This window comes from Melospiza melodia, chromosome 2 (genome assembly GCF_035770615.1).
Source record: "Melospiza melodia melodia isolate bMelMel2 chromosome 2, bMelMel2.pri, whole genome shotgun sequence".
NCBI classification, from domain to species: domain Eukaryota; kingdom Metazoa; phylum Chordata; class Aves; order Passeriformes; family Passerellidae; genus Melospiza; species Melospiza melodia.
In genome coordinates, this window is record NC_086195.1 from 21,576,930 (window position 1) to 21,598,389 (window position 21,460).

At 36.8% G+C, this 21,460-nt stretch overlaps 1 protein-coding gene across 2 annotated transcripts in view; it reads left to right on the plus strand.

Moving 5' to 3' along the window:
* ANOS1 (anosmin 1) overlaps window positions 1-21,460 on the plus strand; it is a 135,348-nt gene that overhangs the window by 79,925 nt on the left and 33,963 nt on the right. For both annotated transcript variants that reach the window (XM_063147910.1, XM_063147911.1), the window contains 3 exons: window positions 5,818-5,947; window positions 15,195-15,397; window positions 18,542-18,689. In XM_063147910.1, coding sequence (XP_063003980.1) covers window positions 5,818-5,947; window positions 15,195-15,397; window positions 18,542-18,689 — 481 coding nt within the window. The remainder of the gene's footprint in view (window positions 1-5,817; window positions 5,948-15,194; window positions 15,398-18,541; window positions 18,690-21,460) is intronic.

Consider the following 21,460-nt stretch of genomic DNA (forward strand, 5'->3'; position numbering starts at 1 on the left):
TGCTATTTCTCATCCCAGACCTCATGCACATTCCTGGGAACATGCACTGTAGATGCTCCACAGTGGCTGAACATACATGAACCCTTGCCTTGCAGTGCATCTGCAGGAGAGTGTTTCAGGAACGTGTTCCTGTGCTAGAGCAAGGAGAAGCCTGACAGCTGCCTTTCCTGGGGTCTGGTGAATGCAGGCAGAAGGGGCTGAGTTAATCACTGTGGCAGGAGAAGTCTCCTCCGAGTGACATCTTTCTGACAACTTCCCTGTCCCTTCTGCATCACAGGAGACACGAATTTGACTGTGTGGTGGACCCCACTGGGAATGTCAGCTCAGAGCACACTTCAGGATGCCTGACTGGCTTTGTGAACTGTGTATACCTTATGGGACATGCAGGCTGGGCACCCTTGAGGGGTGCTAGTAATCAGAATTTCTGTCTTTAGAGAGTTGTGTACCTCCATGGTGCTTGTAGTTTTAGACATCCCACCAGGCAATCAAATTTGTCTGCCAAATGTGATAGAATTTATTTTGCAATATCAGCAGCAAGGATGGATATCCAGTTTGACTGCAGTGATTGTGTGCACAGCCTCCAGGCTTCCCTTGTCTGTGTAACTGAGATGTTTTTCTTGTGTGATTCCAAAACATTGAGGTATGAGCCCTTAATTGTAGACAAAGACTGAGAAGAGCTCAGCCATTTATCTGAAAATTCCTGGAGCATCTCAGTCCAGGGCAGATGATTCAGCCTTTTGCTTTACTCTGCAACTTAAGATAGAGATTGTGTAAAGAGTAACCAAAGATCAAAAAGGCTGTGGGTGAGGATCTGAATTTCTCTATGTTTATACACATATGTAGCATAAACAAAGTTATTGTTTGCATCTTCTTATAAGAAATTTCATAATGTTTCATCAGAGTTACTCATCTAATATTTTTTTGTCTGTCCAAGAAAAAATGGGGTTTAAATTAAAAAAAAACTTGATGTATTTTATTGGCCTTAGTGGAGCTAATTTGCAAGTAATTTCTCATGTTGGGTAGAAATTTTGATTTTTTATTGAAACAATAATTTTGAAAAAATTTGTTTATTATTGTGCCATGTTTTTTGTGTCATCTTTATGTTTTCTTTTTAAGGAAGAAGGCACAATCTATTAGTATACTATTTTGCTCTCCAATTATATAGGAATGCAAACATATTGAAAATTATTTTAGTTATTTCTCACTTCTGCAGGAAGGGATTTTTAAACTGCGTTAAACTGCGTTAGTTTTTAACTGCGTATTTTGGGGAAAATTTGATATGATTAACCATTTGACTAATTCCATTGGTTAATATAAAAACTATGATAACTAAGATGCTAGTTGGCCAAGCTGGCTGTGATGTAGATTGTCCCAAGTTTTATGTGAAGTTTCCTACAGTACTGTAACTTAAGATTTAGCCAGCTGAGCAGGACGTGCTGCATTATCCTGTGGAAATGCTGCATGTCATGTGAACAGACTTACCATTCTATTTGGTACTAATTCTCTCTAAAAATAGTAGTATTACTGTTTACATTGGAAATTCAGCTATTTAATCATATTACTATAATATAATAAAGTTGATTAAAATATACCAGGCCAGTTATTTTCAGACAGAGCATGTGTGTGTTGTGTGAATGGATGCAATGTGTACACACACACACACACACACACACACACATATATACATATATACACATATGGGCAGACAGTGATGAAGTACATTCATCAGTCTAGTCCATTACTAAAACAAATAAGGGGCAGTATTTACTGATAGCTTGATTGTGACAGACCTGAGTGCTTCACCTTGCAATTGCATAAACTCTGTGGACAGCTAATCTTCAAAAAGAAAGCTTCTGAAACACCTAAAATTCTGGTTCTGAGGATCACAAGGAAGTTCTCAGCCCCTGACAGTGAGAAATACCTGCTGGATGGAGCTAACCACCAGTCCTGTACACTAAAGGTTTCTTTCTCCATCTCCCAGGGGAGACTTGCTTTGGTAAGCAGAGAAATGAGCCCACCTTGTGTGGGATTGCATTCACATGAAGTAGGGCAGATCTGCTGTCCTTTGTTAGAGTAGTGGATACAACACTCAGAATTTCTTTTGTATCACAGGAAACAGAAGCTCAGCTTTTCTGATACTCTGGGTGGTATCCCTTCACTTTTTGAAATGCAAATTCTTTTATCAATGTGTTGTTTCCAAAGGTGTAGAGCTGTGAACTCAGCAGGGTAAAACTGTACTCTCCTATTTCTATTAAATGTTTGTGCTACAGAGAGGAGTCCAGGATTCATAGTGGGGAATGAGCACAGTGAAACAGTCCATTGATTACTGTAATCCTTGGATAGAGGAGAGTCCTCTGTGCAAGTCTTCGCTGTGAAGAGTTCTTTGCACCAATTTTTAACATATATACATAACATATAGAAGCTGTCTGTAGTGTTGACACGAGAATGCCACCTGAATTGTCAAACTGCTATGCTGCTGGGTGAGACATTCTCTTTTCTTCTCCCTTCCAGTTGTAGTAAATCCCACCTTTTCCTTACAAGAAATTCTAACTTTCAGCCTGTCTTTCTCCAAGGAACAGTTTTGGATGTAAATATAAAACATAGTTATATATATAGTATAGTTATATATAAAGTCATAATTCTAAGTAGCATGCAACATCCAGAGTGCTAGGGAATATGTTCCCCTTGCCTCTCATACAAAGGTTGGAATTGAAGATAGGTCATCCATGCTCTGGGATGCTCTTGATCATTACTCAGTTGTAGGAGCAGCAGAGGAAGATTTCTGTAGCTGTGTTGAGGACAATAACAGATAATCCCCTTTTGAAGGACAAGATGAGGAGACTACTTACAGGAAAGGGCTCAGGATTTGAACAGTTAAGAGCTGCTGGAAGAGGAATAGAATTTTCAGTGCTTCTTAAATGGAGCAGTTCTTGTCAAATCTCTGCGAAGTTCTCACAAAAAGCCCAACCTTGTTCTGCTTTCTGGCCATGGGAGGTGGCCTGTTGTCCCTTGAACCTAAAATGAGCTCTTGAGAATAATGTCAAGGTATTATGTGTATTGTCCAGCTTATGTCATTGAGATTACATGCTGCTCTTATATGAAGTTGTATCCTAATGTTATTAATAGGGATTTTCCCTTGTCTTCATTGAACTTTGCATGATACTGAAGGTGGACATGTTGGCCAGTTATTTTGTTTGAGGACTAATTTATTATTTTATTCCAAATAAAACACCTGTTAGAATATGAAGCTACCTTCCAAACATTCATCTTATAACTAAACAATGCCAAATAAATGGTAATTATGATTCTGTAATGATTTGAGTGGTGATATTTTCTTTTTGTCTTTTATTTATAATTCTTAAAAATTCTTTAAAAGTATTGGTTTTTTCTTTCATATTCAGACAGAATTTTAGGTGTGTGATGAAATTTAACCATTAGTTATTTGGTACCACTCAGCATAGCTTTTAGTGGGTTTAAATTAATGTGAAAGATATTGAAAGGACTCTGAATATTATGACTGCAGCTCCAAAAATACTTAAGTAGTGAGAACTAACTAAACTAAAGCAATGAAACAAAAAAAAATAGTTGTAGCATTAAGGTAATGTAAGATATCTCAGCAGTACTTAGTTATTTCTAGAAATTTATTAATTCTATTAGAGGTGCCAAAGTGGTTTATATCATGGTGGTTGGAGGTAGGCCTCCTGCACGCCATTGAGCTTAGCAGGAGCTTGGCCAACAAAATGAATTATGAAAGTAATAGGCCCAAGGCATGTTCATAAGTTAAAATAATTTTGGCATTATGGATTGACAGTTTGTTTGGTTTTACATTATTTTATGGTTGCCATGGGAAACTGACACTACTGAAACACTTTCTTTTAATCAACAGAATATGAGCCAGTGACAAATAACACTCCTTTGAGGAATTTGGGATTAAGTTTATTCAGATTATGCTTGCCTTGTTACAAAGTTCAGCAAACATGTTTTTAAAACCCCTGGAGATTGTAACTAGTTATTTACAATTATATATTGGCCCTGAACCTGTTTTCAGTTGCAGCAATAGAGGAGCTGGCTGTTGGGAAAAAACAGGATATTTGAGTACTCCATAAAATAAAAATAATTGCAAAAGTTGTTTCAGGTAGGCTCTTTCTTCCCTGGGGCAAACCTTGGATAATTCACTCTACAAGTAACATAAAGGTTAAAAAGGGAAAGGAGGTGAGGTTGACTGTCAGGATTGTTACCCCTGCTTAAGTTGAGAAGAGAGTGATCTGAATGGAGAGGGACTCTGAGTAGCAGCAATATGTGATGGACTCAGAGTCTGAAACACTCAGCAGTCTGAGAGAGTCAATAATATGGGTTAGAAAGGGTCTCCTTTCCCTACATGCACACACAAATGAGATAATTGTTTCCCTAAATTTTGTTTGTCACCAGATGGAGAGACTAAGTGGAGAATAACACCTACAAATTTTATTTATCAGGGCTCTAAAAGGCCATTGCTGAAGAGCTGAAGCAAATTCCTCAGTTTCTGGTTATCTGAGTTATGTCAGCAGCTTCTGATTTCTTACGCAGATTTAAAGTGGAGCAAGAAGCAGAAATTATGTTTTGCCTTTTTTTGGAAGCTACTTAGTATCATTACAAGTAATGTTGAATCATATACAGGAAAGGTGACTTCTTGAACTTGTATAAAACAGAGCTTGTAAATATAAATTGGTGCAACTACGTTTTTAATGAGCTTGCATGTTTGGGCATTAATGGTAGTCAGTGATGATTGTATAATATATTTAGACATGTATATGACATCTGGTTCGGGTTCTTGTGTTACTTTGATGAAAGAATTAAATCAAAATGTAGTAAACATGACATATTAAAGTAAATTGAAAACTGGATAATTGAGAGGTAATTGTAAAAGTAAAAATTCCAAGTGGATATGTTTTTGATGAGTTCTACAAAAATGCCACATCTTCTGTAGCTGGAGGTGATTCAGTGGTTACCAGGAGGCTGTGTTCAGTTCTGGTGTTTGTACCTTAGGGGAAAAAAAAAGAAAGAATGCAAAAGATAGTTCTTCAAAAGTTTAATGGGGTAAAAAAATGGAAGAAAGCAGGGCTCAGAATAAGAATCTGTAAAGCACTTGCTACTGAAAGGGTTCAGATTGTATCTATGCTTAGTCATATTTCAGTGGTTCTCCCCTCAGGATTTGGAAATTGAACTCATGACACTGGCAATCTCAGTAGGTGTTGTTGGAGAAAAGGTCAGCTCCTATGACCTGAGAAAAGTCTTCAGGGAAGAGTTAAGGCTGTAAGTGTCTTTTTGACCTAAGTGCCAAAGATGTGAAAAAGGCTTACATTCATTATCTGAGAGTTTTGTGTTTCCTATGAACTAGAAAAAGTGGGTTCTCACAGCACTGGATTTCATTAGGCTATTTTGGACCCCTAATTCTCTGAGAATTGAGATTTGAGGAAATCAGTCCTGTCACCTGGGGCAACGAGTTCCCTGAAATATCACCTGAACAGTGAGACCCTAAACACTGGTGTGAAGATTGTGATAACTGCAGAACTAATTGTGTGAATTTAACAGCACTTTACCTATTTTCTGAAGGCTACTTTTTCCAGAAGAAACCTGTAATGCGCTGTAAAATTGGATGGTTTTATCATTTTGCTCACAGCTGTAAACGCTTTGCAGTGCAGAGTGGCGGCTGGGGTCAGGTGAGGTGGCTGCATGCAGCCTGTGATGCTCAGCCAGACCGATATTGGGGTGTTGCGCAGCAGATGGCAGGTGACCTTGTCAGGACAAGCAGTGTAAGTGTGTGACTTTTTCCCCCAGACCACAGAGGAGCGCGTTCGGCTGCCGGACACCCGCGCCAGCCGCTGGTACCAGTTCCGCGTGGCCGCTGTGAACGTGCACGGCACCAGGGGCTTCACTGCGCCCAGCAAGCACTTCCGCTCCTCCCGAGGTGAGTGTTCCTCGAGCTGCCACCTTCCCGTCACCCCCACCTGCAGCACTGCCTGCTCTGCCTGCTCTTGTGGCAGAGGGTCTTGAGCAGGTGGGTTTCTGAGTCGTATTGTCACTTACTTTAGAAATGGTGTGAGATTTGCTTGAAGTCAGCAAACAAATTAAAAGCTGAAGTGTCATTATTCTTTTGTCAGCAAGGATGTTTATGAATAAAACTCCTTTGAAATATTTTCCACATGATTGGTATCAAACTTCACGACCCTGACCGTGAAATAGGGAAGAACTTGGGTTTCAGTGTGTTAATCCAAGAGGTTTATCTCCTTCTTTTTTAATTATGAGAAATATGTTATTGTCATATATTTAATAGAGTATTGGTATATTTTGTTGCCTGTATCTAAATAATTGTAGCAGCATTGTTTTGATGGAACTTTGGACCCTGTTAATAGAACTCCCCTTGCTAGAACTAATTGTAAATGCTTAAGAATAAAAAAGAGCATAAATGCAAAGCAGCGTGTTTCTGTTCATTACAAAGGCATGCCTGATGATCCACAAAGTATTGTAGGAATTTTTGTTGATAGTTCTGGTTTTGCAACTGTTTGGGCAATAAAATAACTTTGAAAATTATTTCTGTACCAGTAAATGGTACATGAGGGATGGAGGAGATAGAAACAGTTCTCCCATCCTGTGAAGTTCCTGGCATTCTCCCTGGTGTGCTTTTGACCAACATGGAGAAGAATTTTCCCAGATGACTCTTAGGCATAGTGTTGGGGTTAGCACAGGCCAGAAACTATTCCCATTAGACAGATGATCTGGATGTGGTCACCCTCTCTTAAAGGCAGTCAATAATGTGGGCATATCCAGACCACACTAGTAGACTTTAGTGCCAAAGAATGAGATCCAGCACTCTTCACTCTGCTAATAGAAGCAGTTTCTAATAGAAAGACTTGTTGTTGTTTTAATAGTGACAGAATCTTTACTTTGGTAAAGATTATTATGGTATAACTTTGCATACTTTGAGGATTGTATTTCCTCCTCTTCGTGCAGACTGAATTGTCTTGCAGTACAAGCTGTTGCCATCTTTGAGTTCCTGTGCTGGCTTTTAGCTTTCTGTTTGGCCATAGTCAGTCCTAGAAAATGATCTTTTTGGTGGTGCATTTATAGAGGCATGCAAATACTTTTGCTGGTATGGAAGTTTTAATCACTTACTGAATAACTATATGTAAGTCTAAATAATTTTTTTGTGCTCTAGCCGTATTTGTGGTAGGAAGGTTGGCTGGCATAGCTGTCCTGTTACTTCTGTGACCACAAACCTTTTCATGCATAGAAGAAGTATTATTTTAAGAACTATGATACTTAAGTAGCATACAATTTCAGAAACATAAAATAATACAGTTCCTTTGAGCTGAGTTTACTGTAAGAACTCTTCAGCAACAGTACCTTTCTCTTCTTCAACAGCAATTCAGCAGATACAGCAGTTTGTTGCTGAATCTGGCACCAACTTTCTTTTAAATTGAGATCATTGACAGTTGTTTTATTGGATTTGTAAATATTTTCCAACTATTTCGCTTGAAGCCACCATTACTACAATTACAGAAAGGTATGTCATGGTAGCACTGAGGTTTTGACTTCAACATGACATTTTCAGGCAGGATTTGTATAACTTCCAAAAAAATTGGCTCCCTTCTGGGTGTGCTAGCCATGCTCAAAAGCACCCTTGGTAATGAATGTAAGAATGTCCATGCTAAGTCATCCTGGAGGTCTCTTTAGCCCAGAATCTGCCCCCAGCCAGAGGTGGGTTTCTGGATAACAATGTAAGATCAGGATAAGCACATAGGGGTATTTCTTCAGAATAGTCTCCCAGCTGGCAGTAATTTATGTTTCAGGAACTTGTGATTTTGAAATCATTACTTGAATACCAGAGTCCTCTTGTGGTCTCTGCATCTACCCCTGAAGCACTTGCTGTCCTTGAGAACTGCTCATGGCTGTCTAGTGGAGATGGAGAGCACTTTTAGGGCTTTGTGACAAGGGCAGTGGGATTCAGCAGTACCTCTGCCTGTTCTTACCTGATAAACCAAAATTTTGATAATGGCAGCAAGTATGTAGCCAGCCTTCTTCAAAAGGCTTCTGTAACTCTCAAAATAACTGTTTTCAAATCTGAGCTCCTGCCCCTGGCAGAGGATTGTGAATTGACAGACAAGCAGCAGGGAGTTCAGTTAGCCCTCATCAGCCTGTGCTGGCAGCTCATTTGGCCATTCTGGGGGCTGTGGAGCTGCCAGTGGTGTTATAAAGATGTGAGTTTGCCAGATGAAAGGTGCAGTCACTCCAGGTGACTCACATGAAGGTGCTGCTGGGTGCTGGCTGCTGGGAAAGACACTGGGATGCTCCTGTTGGTGTCTTTGATCCTCCATATCCCCAGGTGAGCCGTCAGAGTGGTAGCAGTGAGTGTCACACGAACATTTAATTACCATTTTGGAGCTCAGTGGGAAATGACAGCTCCTGCCTGGTAGAGAGGCAAGAAACTGCTGCTCAGATGTGCCTAGTTTTTTGAGTGCCAGCATCTACTGGCCCCTGCTGAGCTCCTACAGGCACATTTAACCTCCAGTTTGGAAAAGAAAAGTGGATTTTGGCACATCACCTTTGGAAGTTTGCTGCCTGTCTGTGCTGTGTTTGTGTGAAGTGTGGACAGAATTTCACATCAGTGTTTCACTTCACCCTGTTGTGCCAAGACTAAGAGAAGATTATTATCTTGGTCAAACTTAGCAGTAGGTTTCTTCAAAAATAAACCCTTTGATCAGGAAACATGACAGTAATTCCTAAGACAGTTTCTCACGCAAGATACTGAACTTTTACCAATTGCTCATAAGTAATAATGAATAGAAAATTATTTGGGTTTGTTTTTTCCTCTAAAGGGGGACAAATATGATATTTAATCTTCTTCTAGGAAGAAGTATGGCACCACAAAGTCTCTGTCACTAAATATTTTAAGATGTTAAGAGGAATATTCAAAAACGTGCTGTAATTACTCAGAGGGAGAATTTTTTGTCTGGTTACCAGAATACTTTTTATACTGTTTTGTCTTTTTGAAAATGCAAAAAACATGCTCTCTAAGTAGGCACAGCAAAATAAGGTTTTGTTTTATTCAAAATGATTTTAAGTCTTCTGCGGTAATTACCATTAACTTATTTATCACTAAATAAAACTCTTCATTTTCCAAAGTAATTTAATTTCTCAGTCATGAAAAAGACAAAAAAAGGAAAACAAGAATATTTCATCAAGCATTTCAACTTGCCATTCTTCATCTAATTGTGTTTTGAGGTCTGATCTACTGCACCCTTGGATACTTTTATGCTATAAACATTTGAGGTGAAGGTTTATTAGCTGTTTTACACTGCCTCATGTGTTCATCTAGGATGAACATTAATTTGTTGGCATTAATTTGTAAATAGTAAATAAAGTGACATGGCTGAGAATTTCTGGAATATTCAAAGCTTAGGCAGAGCTCCTTTTTAAACTCTGTTTATTTATTTTTTATAAAGTAAACAAAGGGTTTGCATGTACTGGTCTGACATGACCCTTCACAGGGAATAAAGTGGAGCTTTGTTTTGCCAAAATGTGACTCCAAAATTACAAAAACACAGGTTGGACTAGATCAGTCTGTGGTGGAGTGGCTGGAAAATTAAGTGAATGTTGCACATAGAGAGTGGATTCTTTCATATGACTGGAACTGTGCACATGGACTTTTACATTGATACTGTCAACTGAAATTGATCAAAATATTCTGCTATTTTGGCAGTGGTTTCCACTTCTTTTTTCAGTGTTTTTAAATTTTGTGTGCTTTCCTTTTATCTTTAATTGAGCGACAACAACTTCCAATAACAGCAATAAATAAAGGTAACTGAATACCTGACAGAACATTTTTGATCCATGAAGATACAAATATCCTTCTATTCATATTTAGACTGGCTCTCTCCAAGCTGTTTCCTTTCTTCTGGAAGCAGGAGAGAACTGTTCCTAGAATCCATAAATTAGTCTCCTTGGATGAAAACTACCTGTGTTTTTCTTCCAGTAAGCAGGCAGGCACTGGATAGCTTAACCTGACTGGTCAAAAGCTGCTTGGCACTAGTAATACAATTTTTAATTTGTTGCATTTGGTTCAGAGTAACTAAGCTATTTTTTCCCTAGCTTTTTATAATTTGTGATGGGAATGAATTCTCAGTACCAGAGACTTCAGTTAACTCTAGGACTCAGTGTTAGGCATTTCTATGTCATATATTATCTCACTGGTCTGTAGGTGCTGTGCCATTTCCAGAGACAAGAAGATCAACACAATGAGCCCAAACCATATCTGACCCTTCCACCTCTGCTAAAGGCTTTTAGCTTCACCGTGAGGGCAATTGCCAGCATACACTGGATAGATTGTCAAGCAAAAGGAAGCAGACAACATTGTTTTCACAGCACATAAGTACCAGGCTGGATGTGATTTCATGCATACATTACCGAGTGTTAGAAAAACCAGAACAGACACCCACTCATGGCAATAAAACTCTTTCTGTTGCTCCTTTGAGACCAATGATTTTTTTATGCTGTTGCACAGCTGGTTTATGTGTGCCATTTCCATCGGGCAGAGCCAGTCCTCCTGCTTACACCCTGGAACTGTTTAATGGTTGGAAACTTGTCTGTAGAGCAGCTTCAGCAGACTTTTAGAGTTGGAAGGTCTCATGTTTGAAAGATAGCAATGGGAGACCTATTTTAAGTCAGGAAAAATGCTAAAAAAATAAATCGCTTTAAATTATTATCACACTTGCTCTCAGTTTTACAGCTCAGAATGAGAATTCTGATTCCAATGCCATTATTCCCCTCTCTGACACCCATTCTAGATCATTTACTGTTTTCACTCCAGTTGCCACATTGAAAGACAAAGTGCACTGAAGCAGCGTATGATGTGATTCATGTGTTTTGCTAGTCCATACTGTTTTTTAAGGTTTTGCAAAGGTGTTTGAAAATACTATTGATTTAAAGAATTTTGGAAAATATAAACTATTACTATGTTCACAAATATGAGTGTGGGAAGATGTTAATTTTGAAATGGTGATGATGTGAGTGTTTTCTTTCTTTCCTTTATTTGCAGCAAGAGATCCTCCCTTTTGGGGACTGGAGACAAAATTTTGCTTGTGATGGCTGAGTAGCCAGCAAGACAGGAATTTAAGTCCTTTGGGTATACTCAAGCCAAACACAATCCAGACAAATGGAGTACTTATCCCATGTGCTGGAACAGCAGCTTCAGCCTTGACCTAATGAAGCTATCATTTCTAGCAGTGAGAAGCGATTTACTTGTCAGGCTGCTGAGACCAGAATTTTTTAGGAGTTGAGGAGAGCTGTCTGTGCCAAATTCTGGGATACATAGAATGACTTGTAGTTTATTTGTATAAACTGAAAGGAAAAGCTGCAACCAGCATCACTCTTTCTGCAAACCAAAGAATTTGATTTAACACTCAGATAAATTAATGTATATAAAGTACCAGTACTTTGCATTCGAAAAATTGGCAGCAGTTTTCATTCCAGTAATTTTACATCTGTGTATCTGAATTATACATGTGGGCAGTCAGTCAAAGGGATCACAGGTATATGAAGACTAACAGTAGGATGGCTATTGGCTTTATAGTCAGCAGAACGTCACTTTAGCTTTATAGTTGGGTTAACAAACACCTTATGTAGTCAGCTTTATGATTCAGTACCAGTTATTAGACCTTGAAGTATTTTAGCATGAATTGTATAGCGCTTTTAATGTCTACATGGACATGAGCATAGCAGACCACCTTGTAGAAGCATGACTTTTCCATTCAATAATGCACAAAAAAAGAACTAATCTGTTATGTGATAACTGGCTGGCATGCATTGTAGAGGAGCATGCTCATAAACATGTCACAGTTTTTTTTATGTTTTTCTTGGTTCTTGTTTTTTTGGGTGTAGGGTTTTTTTCAATGCTTTCTTTAATGTGGGGTTTGGGTTGTTTGGTTTTTCTTCCTGTTAACAGAGATCACACTATTTTACCCTGCTATTCCTTTTCACTTGTCTGCTTTGCTGGTGAAACTAAATTCTTTCAAATGAAGAAATAATTAATATTATTGGGTTCTTAACTTACAAAATGATAATTCTGTCATTTGTAATAGTGATGAATGTCACAGAAATATATCAAAATAGATGAATAAATTATATAGTGGTATTGGAATACTTAATATGGAATGGATCCTAATCTGATATAAAATGCTCACTGAGTGTCTTAATATTCCAGGTAATACACCCCAAATCCATGAAATATTTTTTGATGCATCCATACAAAAAGACAGGATTTTTTTCCTTGGATTAAATGCACAACTGTAATAAGTTTTATCTTTGAAATATAGCTAATTATTTTCCTAATGTATCTACTAGTTTTTATAAAGCTCTCATAGAAAATGTGTTTTTCAGACACTTTCAGTGTCTCACCTTTTCATGTCTGTTAGCTGCACATCTCCTCCTTTCTGTCTTCTACCACCACCACTGTTCTTGTTCAAAGGCCTTTTTATGGATGACATTTGAGAGGCTTGCAAAAGAGTCTTTGAAGAAAGAGGGCACTCAGGAAAATATCTGCTGTTGCTGTATTATATCACATGTATATTCCTTCTAAGAGGACATTCTTTCTATCCTTAACTGTAATTACCCAATACTTTTTATTGTAATGTTTGTATTCTCACACAGCAAAGTAGAAACATTCATAGATTTTCTTCCAAATGTGGATCAGCATTTTTTCTGCTGCCTGGACTGTGTCTAGTGAGCACAGAAGAAATTCTACTGATAATGTTTTCAATAATCTGTGCAATTATAGAAAGCACAGATACACTGGTGCTGTAGAATTTAGAAGAAATGGTCTATTGGTTTCAGTACACACATATTTCTAACTACTTTCTTTTGCTAGAATGGACATATAAACATTTGAAAAGAAAAAAATCCTAAATTTGGTCATTAGTTTTTAGACCTACAAAAAATTGGTGACGAGAACTTCAAAATGTTTTTAATCATGTAATACACTTTGTCCAAAGGAGCTATTTCATTTTTTAAAATATTTTTGAAAATGACTCTCTATCTTTTGTAGATGCAGAAAGAGGACAAACATGTTTTATAGGTTGAATTGTTTTTGTTTATATCTGACCATTTGGGAAGATATATTCTCTGAAACACTTTTATTTTATCCCATATGTTTTGTATACATAATACATGATGCATAGCACTTCTGGGAGATAACCTGAATAATTCACCTACAGTAATATGATCATGTTGCACTTCAGGTTATAAATGTTTTATATCCCTAATATAATGTCGTATAACATATAAAAGCCCCTAACATTTTAAATCAGTGGAGATGAATGCTTAATAAATGTCTTATATATGTGAATCATGATTCTGTTTATATTTAGTTTACCTAAATTACATTTTATACTTACCTTTTAAATAACAGAAGTAAATTCAAAACTGTATGAGAGAATAGTACAAACTATTTAGCTAATTTTTCTTTAATTCTGGAATAAATGGTTTAGTATTCTTTAAGATGGAGTGGTTGGCAGCTTCACAGGTGAGGAAATAAGTGTAATAGCAGTGCTTCTCCAAAGCCAGAAAAAATATACACAACTGACTTGCTAGTGGAGTAAAAAACCCAAGTGAGAAGGGAGGCATTATTACTGTTTGGAAATTATGTTCAATTTCCAGAATTCTTAAGTATGCTTTGGAACTTTTATGGCCAAAATTTAGATTGGATTGTATGTGTGAGGAAACAGGGACATCCATTACTATTTAACGAAAATGGAATGTGTGAGGTAACAGGAATATCCATTGTTATTTCAGCAAAAGTCCTGTTTAATAACAGGAATAAGTAATTTTTTCACATATGCTGATGTTTAAAAGGGAAATGCTGTCTATTAATTCGGAATGTGTCTTTTTTATAAAGTAAATGATAGAATTTTTCAGTGAGACCATTTGTCATGGGGATTATCTGATGAATTAGGTATGTCTGGAATGTTTATTTAACAGCTCATTTACTAATTTAAAATAATGCAGGTGAACCATACAGTAAATGAATGAATGATGTCCTCTCCTCACACCTCCAATTTTATTTCTGGCAAATAAGTGATGGCTCATGTGGCTGTACATTCATAACATGTCTTAATTGCTATGAATTTCCTTTATTCTTCTGATATGCTTTTAATTTTTTTTTTAGTCTCGCTGCTTACTTCTATGTAAATTTTGTTTTTGCAGTTTCCTTGTATTTTGTCATCATTTTTTGGCTGACAGAGACATTTAAAAAAGGGTCAAAATTAAAAAGTCGAATTAAAAAGTAGGAATTAGTAAACAACAAATTGGACTTTCATAAGCATTGCTGCAAAATCTTCATTGATTGACATTACTTGAGACCAGGATATCATATAGTGAATCCACAAGGAGGACCTCACATTTAATATTGGAAAAGATTAAATATTTAATCTTATTCAAACTCTGACTGTGTTGTGTCCTTGACTCTGGAGTCAGCACAAAGACAACTGAAGGAATACAATCTCAGTTGATATTGACCAGGAATTGAACCAGAATAGTGAAATAAATCAAAGGGGTAGCTAATTGCTTTTTGACATTCTATAAAAACCCCTATAGATTTCTACCACAGTGTAATATATCATTATGCTTTAATTAAATTTAGTCTAAGGAAGTGTTTGTGTCCCATGGTGGTAGATATCAATATTAGAATTTTGAAGAAAGATTCAATATGTCAAAAAATAATTTAATCATCTGAGAATTATCTGGCAATGAAAAGATACTCAGTGTTTCAGCCATGCAGTTCTGTGGGGGCTCTACAAGGCCACTTGTACAACTGAGTATTTTACACTCACTATGTATTTAAAGTGAGTGACAGAAGGAAAACTGGTAGTCTGGTGCATTTTGATAAAGCTTCATAATGTTTGTGAACTGTCAACAACACAGAATAATGACAAACTAGATGCTAATGCTAACCCATAATTTTTATTTCAGTAGAGTTTGAATTTCTAGAATTTACAAGAAGCCATATCAGTTACAAGATGGCATTGCCCAGATTTTCCTTAGTGTATTTAGGGTGTTTAATCCAGTTTGTGAATGCCTCATAAATTCATGAGGGGAAGGTAATCTTTACCTTAATGAAGATGATTTTTCCCTTAAAATATTTTCATTTTTTTTCTAAATTCTAGATCCATCTGCTCCACCAGCTCCATCTAATATCAGGATTGCCAATATCAGTGCAAACAATGATGGGAGTGTAAATGCAATGATTACTTGGGATCTCCCAGAAGAGCCTGATATCCCAGTGCACCACTACAAAGTCTTCTGGAGCTGGACATACAGCAAATACGTAATTCCAGCAAAAAAAAAGAGAAGGAAGATCACTGATGGGGTAAGAAAGAAATCAGTAACTGTGACAGAAATATGGTTTATGTTTATGCAAAATAGAGTGTAAGTATAAAATGTGTGATAAGTTCCAGTGATTTCAGCCACTGGTAAAATAGTGGTCCTAATTTTTAGTATCATGAAGCCCATAGAATATTTTGATCTCTCAATTCTTTTCTTACATTGAACTCAGGGAGAGAAGTAAACTTCTGCCTTAGAATACAGGTAAATACGATAAGATTTTTCAGGAAAGATGAATGAAATTTAAATGCTGTCAGTTCTCTAAATTTAGGCTTATTCAGTTAGTGCTTCTTAAAGTGTTTATTTTGTTTAAAAGCCTGTCATTGTCTGTCACATTGTTCTTTCACTATGCAAGTAAAACTTATGACACAGTCATAGAGTAATCGTTAAACAGACAGGGTAGGTCTGAGGGAAAACCACACAAAACTCTCTAAATAAACTCCTGTACCAAAGATCTGGCAATATTTCCTTAGCAGCTAGTTCCTATGAGTTTATTGACTAATATGTTAAATATTGCTTTACTGAAAAACTTTTTGTTATGATATCCTTAAGGATATTGCATATTATTTTAGAGCAATTAATAGAAATAGATAGGAATAACAGAAATCACTTAGATATGACTTGATTCTCAGTGCTTTTGATAGTGAGACTTTGGCCCCATGTCAATGTTAACACTGTGTTTTGGCTCTGTCTGCCCATTGCACTGTGATGAATGACAGTCAGAGGGACACAATTCCCCCTCTGTCCCTCAGTCACCAAACCATGACAGAAATAAAGGCAGTGAAGGCTGTGTGATGAAATCATGCAAGTCAATTTGCACAGAAAGGAAGGTTAGTTCTTTATTGTTGTTTAAAAAAATAATTGTGGCAGGATAGGAGTAGGATTGGACTGTGCTCCATAGAAAAGTTTGTGTTCCTCAAGAAACCTTACATTGGGTAAAGACCTTAAGGAAAGAGGCTTCAGCCTAAAGATAACAGGGAGCTTTCTCTCTACAAGCTAGTCAGTACATCAGAAACCCCAGATAATTTTAAAACTGAGCTGGGTCTTTAATACCTTTTGTCTTGGTTTGGAAAGACAGGAGTCTGCTAAGGAAGGCAGGAGCCTACCCTGAAATGGAGAATGTAAACCCTCCCCACCCCTCTGAATTGCTATAAATTTTAAATTAAGGGGCTCTCACGTAAAAAAAATATGGCAGCAGGAAATAACAGTTCTTTAATAAATAAAAGGATAAAATAATGCACTACACTAGAACAACACTGACACCCTGTTGGTCAGCATATTGGTAGCAGTCCAATTGGAAATGTGGCTGCAGTCCTCCTGAAGTGTCAGGTGTGGTTCTGTTGGATCAGGGATCCTGTAGAGAAGGATGTATTCTTCCTCCGAAGATCCCATGGAAGAAGAGACAGCTGCTGTTCCTCTGGGGAATCCCATGGAGAAATCTGTGTCTCCAAATTCTCTGGATTATATCCAGGTAGCAATGCTTGGCTCCTCCCTCTGGGCTGAGCATCTCACAATGGGATGCTGTAGTTCTTATCAGTCGTGAAGTGACATTCAATAGCTGTTATCAGCAGGTGTCCCCTCCCCAGGGAGGTGTGAATGTGGTCAATCAAAGAGAGAGATAAAGCAAACTGCCCACGTGACAAAAGATAATCTGCCCTACAGATGGTAATTGAAAACATCTTGCATTGCAATCTTCAACACCTTTCCATAGGGCACTTCCTACATAGAAATAATACTAAACCAGGTCCATTAGAACATTAGGGTAATTGAGACAAAGTTCTGACCTTGAATATAGGGAAATACAAGGTGCATTATAGAAAAGGCAGATTCTTACAATATCTCTCATATTGCTCCTGACTTGTACTTTTTCTTCTGCAGCATGTCATGAAACTGCACAGCACTGCCAGTGAGATTCAGGACATGCCTGATGATGTTGCTAATCAGTGGTCATTTGAATATTGTGGCAACTCTTAGGCTAAAGAATGGCAGATGCCTGAACATTTAAAAAACAAAAAAAGGAAAGGTGGAAAATTCTTAATCGTTAAAGACCACTGAAGATTATTTTTGTCCAGTTTTTACCTTTAGATGTAGCCCAACCCAAATAACTTCTTACTGATTTCCATATGAATTCACTCCAGGTAGACATTGAGTTAGTTTGACTACAATATTGACACTGTTAATCAAAAGTTATAATCAATATGTCAGCACTAAACAAGTAAAGATAATTAATGCTAAATACTTTCTGGCAATCTCCTTTTATCATCCTAAATGTTAAATATAGGGTGGTTACCTTGGTACATGGTTATCTTTTTTACTTTATATGGACTTTCAAACTTGAAAGGCACAAGAAATTCTAACAAAAACATGGAGTAATGTCTTCAACCTGGCATATGGACTAGAAGGATATTTTTATAATTAAATCTAGCAAAATAAAATATAAGACTGAGAAGGCTGGACTCTTCTTCACAATATCATGTGCCTTGCCTTAATGAATGGGTTTTTGACTGGAGAGTGATAAACCTGATCTGTTGTTTCCCCATTTTGTACACTTCCATGACATTAGAAATTGTTTTTTTTCTGTTCTGTTTTCCATTCTACAGAAGAAGAAGTGTTCTTTCCAATGAGGGGGTATTTTTAGGTGGTGCATGTTTTTTTAAATTTTTATTTTCAAGAGTTTAAACAAATAGAATGTATTAAAAAAAAATTAAATGTTGGACTTTAGCTATCTTCAGACTGACTGTCTCTAGCAAAAAGTTTTCAATTGCTTTACTAACACAGAAATTGTGGAACTAAGTGCTTAAATTCCTTTTGCTAAAATGATTTTGGCATAAGAGAAAAACCTTGTTATATAGAAGAAAGCCTCATTGGTTTTGCCTAAACAATAGGTTTGGAATTGCCAAGAAATTGCCAAAATTATGCAAACATCAAGTAGGTTAGTATTTTTAAAATGACACAGAAGAACAGAGTCCAATTAAAGAAATCTTTTGCAGAAAGGAAATTTTGCTCTGAAATTTATATATGAGTTTTCTAACTTCAAAAAGGTTTTGTGCCTAAGATAACAAGTCTGCTTTTAATAAAGGCATGTGTTTCAGCAATATTATAATTGCTTTGTGTATTTATTCTATTATAGGCCCAAAATTATGTGGTCCTGGAGGGGCTCCAACCCAACAGCAACTACAATGTGGAGCTGCAGGCAGTGACACGTTGGGGTCAGATACGCCTAAAAAGTGCAAAGGTTTCTCTCCATTTTAGCACGACTCAGGACATCAGGAATAATAGTGAGTAATCAAACACCTGAATGCTGTCTCTCTCCTTTATCTGGAATTTGAACGTTTTATATAATGATATCTTAAATTTAAAAAAATTAAGTTTCTTTAAGTAGGCTGTTCCATAGCACAGTGATAATCTCCTGGTCAAGTTGAGTACCCTTTTCTTGTTAAATTTCTTATTTAAAAATTGGTGACAATTTTTGCCTAATTCTTTGACTCAGACTCTACTAACCTAAAATAAAGAGTTGCAAAGAAAATGGAAGCCTTTGCATAACTGTAGTGTTAATATTTGTTAGATTCAATACAGGTATAGAGATACTGACTGTGTTTCTAAATGGTGGAACAAAATCATTTTTATATGTCTTAACTGGACAGTATTAACCTGCAATGTTTTCCAAAATCCTGACCATTTTTAGTAGCCCTTTAAGTCAGATTCTTGGAACACAAAAGCTTGTGTCTGCTATGAGTTGATATATAAAACACTGACTCTTCTTTTAGGGAATCTAAAACATTCCATGTCTGTCAACGATGCATTCTCAAAATATTGCACACATAGGACCCACATTCAAATTAAAATCTCAAGGTGTTCAGATGATAGATTATAGTGTAAAGGTCTTTAGAACCTCACATGCTAAGTAATGTAATTGCAAACTGTATCTGAATCTGGCAGAACACCATGAATCTTAACCTTGTTTAAATGCTATTTATACAGTTACAGTACAATACTGAGTTACTGCCCCAATTGCTGATTAACTAATACAGCAGAGTTCTGAAAATAAGATGTTAAAGAATATGATTTTAATTATTCTGCCCTGACTCCATTTCATTTTGTATTCATTTACATTCTTTCTTTAAAGTACACTCACAGTTTAAACTTGTAGCCATTTTCATAAGAGATCTGTAATTACTTTCAGCCTCACTAATCAACTGCTGTTGTTGCCATATTCTGTTTGGGTATACATAAAATATTGTAATGTGATTGTTAGCTATCACAGACCTTCTTCCCTGTGGTTGGTATTAATAGATCAAGAAGAAAAAATAAGCTGAAGCATACTTCTTTTTCCTTTTTAAACTAATCTTTACTACTCTTTTGGGCCATCTTGAGAGACAGCAGAAGGTCAAGTTTTCATGTCTTCCATGCACTGAGTCTTTGCTTCAAATCCATACCAAAATATCAGCTTGAATCTCCACTGTCTGTGTATTAGGCAAGTTTGAGTTAAATCCTCAGTGAAGCCAAATGTAAGTAAAAGAGTTCTGCCTTTTCCTTATTGGCCCTCCTAGATTGTACCCGTGCTTTTTTTCATCCCCCAGAAAAGGAGCTTAGTTTGCAGGACTGCATGGTATCAAAATCTTCTTGCAGTTATCACATTAAATTCCCCTTCTTTTTCTGTATGTACACAGGAGAGGTAATAGAGGAAAAATAACTGTGGGAACTGGGTGTTAAATTGCATACAGTGAGCCATTGAGCTCTGGTAGAGGAGTATCATTGGTGTTTGAGAGATTTCAGATTTTGCTGGTTTTTTCCTAAGAATTGTTTGTGGGGTTTGCTGCTTTTTTTTCTTCTCTTTTTCCCCCCCTGCAAATTTCACTAGATAAACAAGCAAAAATTTTTTTCCACATTGTCCCCCTACCCAATTTCCTGCTTATTTTAATAAAGTTTCTGTGAAGTTCTGGCTCCTGGTGCTAACTTTAAGGTTTTTAGTTTTCAGTGCAGTCGTCTTGACTGTCATGTCACCACAACATCACAGCTTTAAGTAAGAACTCAGCTCACAGCTGAGTTTATGTCAAATCAAAGAATCCTGATGGTGAGGTTTTATCTGTCTGAGGTTGGTCTGTGTCCTGCTAAGTGGGAGAAAATTCTAGATGCCATTGGATACAACTAGCCAGAGAGAAAATGGGCAAGCTTTGTGAGTTCTTTGTCTCATTATATTATCAGTATAGCTTTGTAAGTGTTTCCATCTTGGCAGCAGAGAAAATTAATCAACTGACCTTTGTCATGCTTTATTGGTACTCCTGATATTAGGTCAGACCACCATAATCTTTAAACATGATAGTAAATAAAGACTTTCCATACAACAGAAGGCTTCTAAACTGAAGGTGAGTAATTGAGATACAAGCATGTAGTTTTTTGTACCATTTCATATTTTCTGTGAGAAATCCTTTCACTGGTAGGTCTGTATTAGCTCTCTGTGGCCTCACTAATGTTCTGATTTTCTTGGTCTATATCACCTCTGGGTTTATGTTTGGAGAAAATATTTGTTTCAGTTTTTCTTCTTCAAACCATTTTTCAGAATCTGATGCAGGTGACATCTGAGTTATTACTTATAAATTCCCCACCAAATGGAGTTCATTTATGCTATACCTCACATGTGACTCCACTGCTTCATCATTATCTGTCCACTGCAGTGGAACCTCTTTCCTTTCCTTGTCACAACTAGATTTAAATCCCTTCCACAATTTTGCTTGGATACCCTGCCCTCTCCATGATTTTGCTTCAGAAAATGGACCATCAGTAGTTTTTCTAAAAATCTGCTACCTACTTATGTCTAATTAGTACAGATTTTTTAATGCCTTCTGCTTTATTTTACTTTACTGGGGTGACTTTTTTGTACTAAAATATTCATTAATTGTTGTATTGTATTTTAAACTAGAGTAAAACTACATTGGGAACAATATCTTTTTGATCTTGTTTACTTCAAGAATTTTGACTGTTCAAATTTTTAATATCCATTTATTTAATGAGCAGTATTTTCTCTTTAACTGCAAATCAGTGCTTGTAC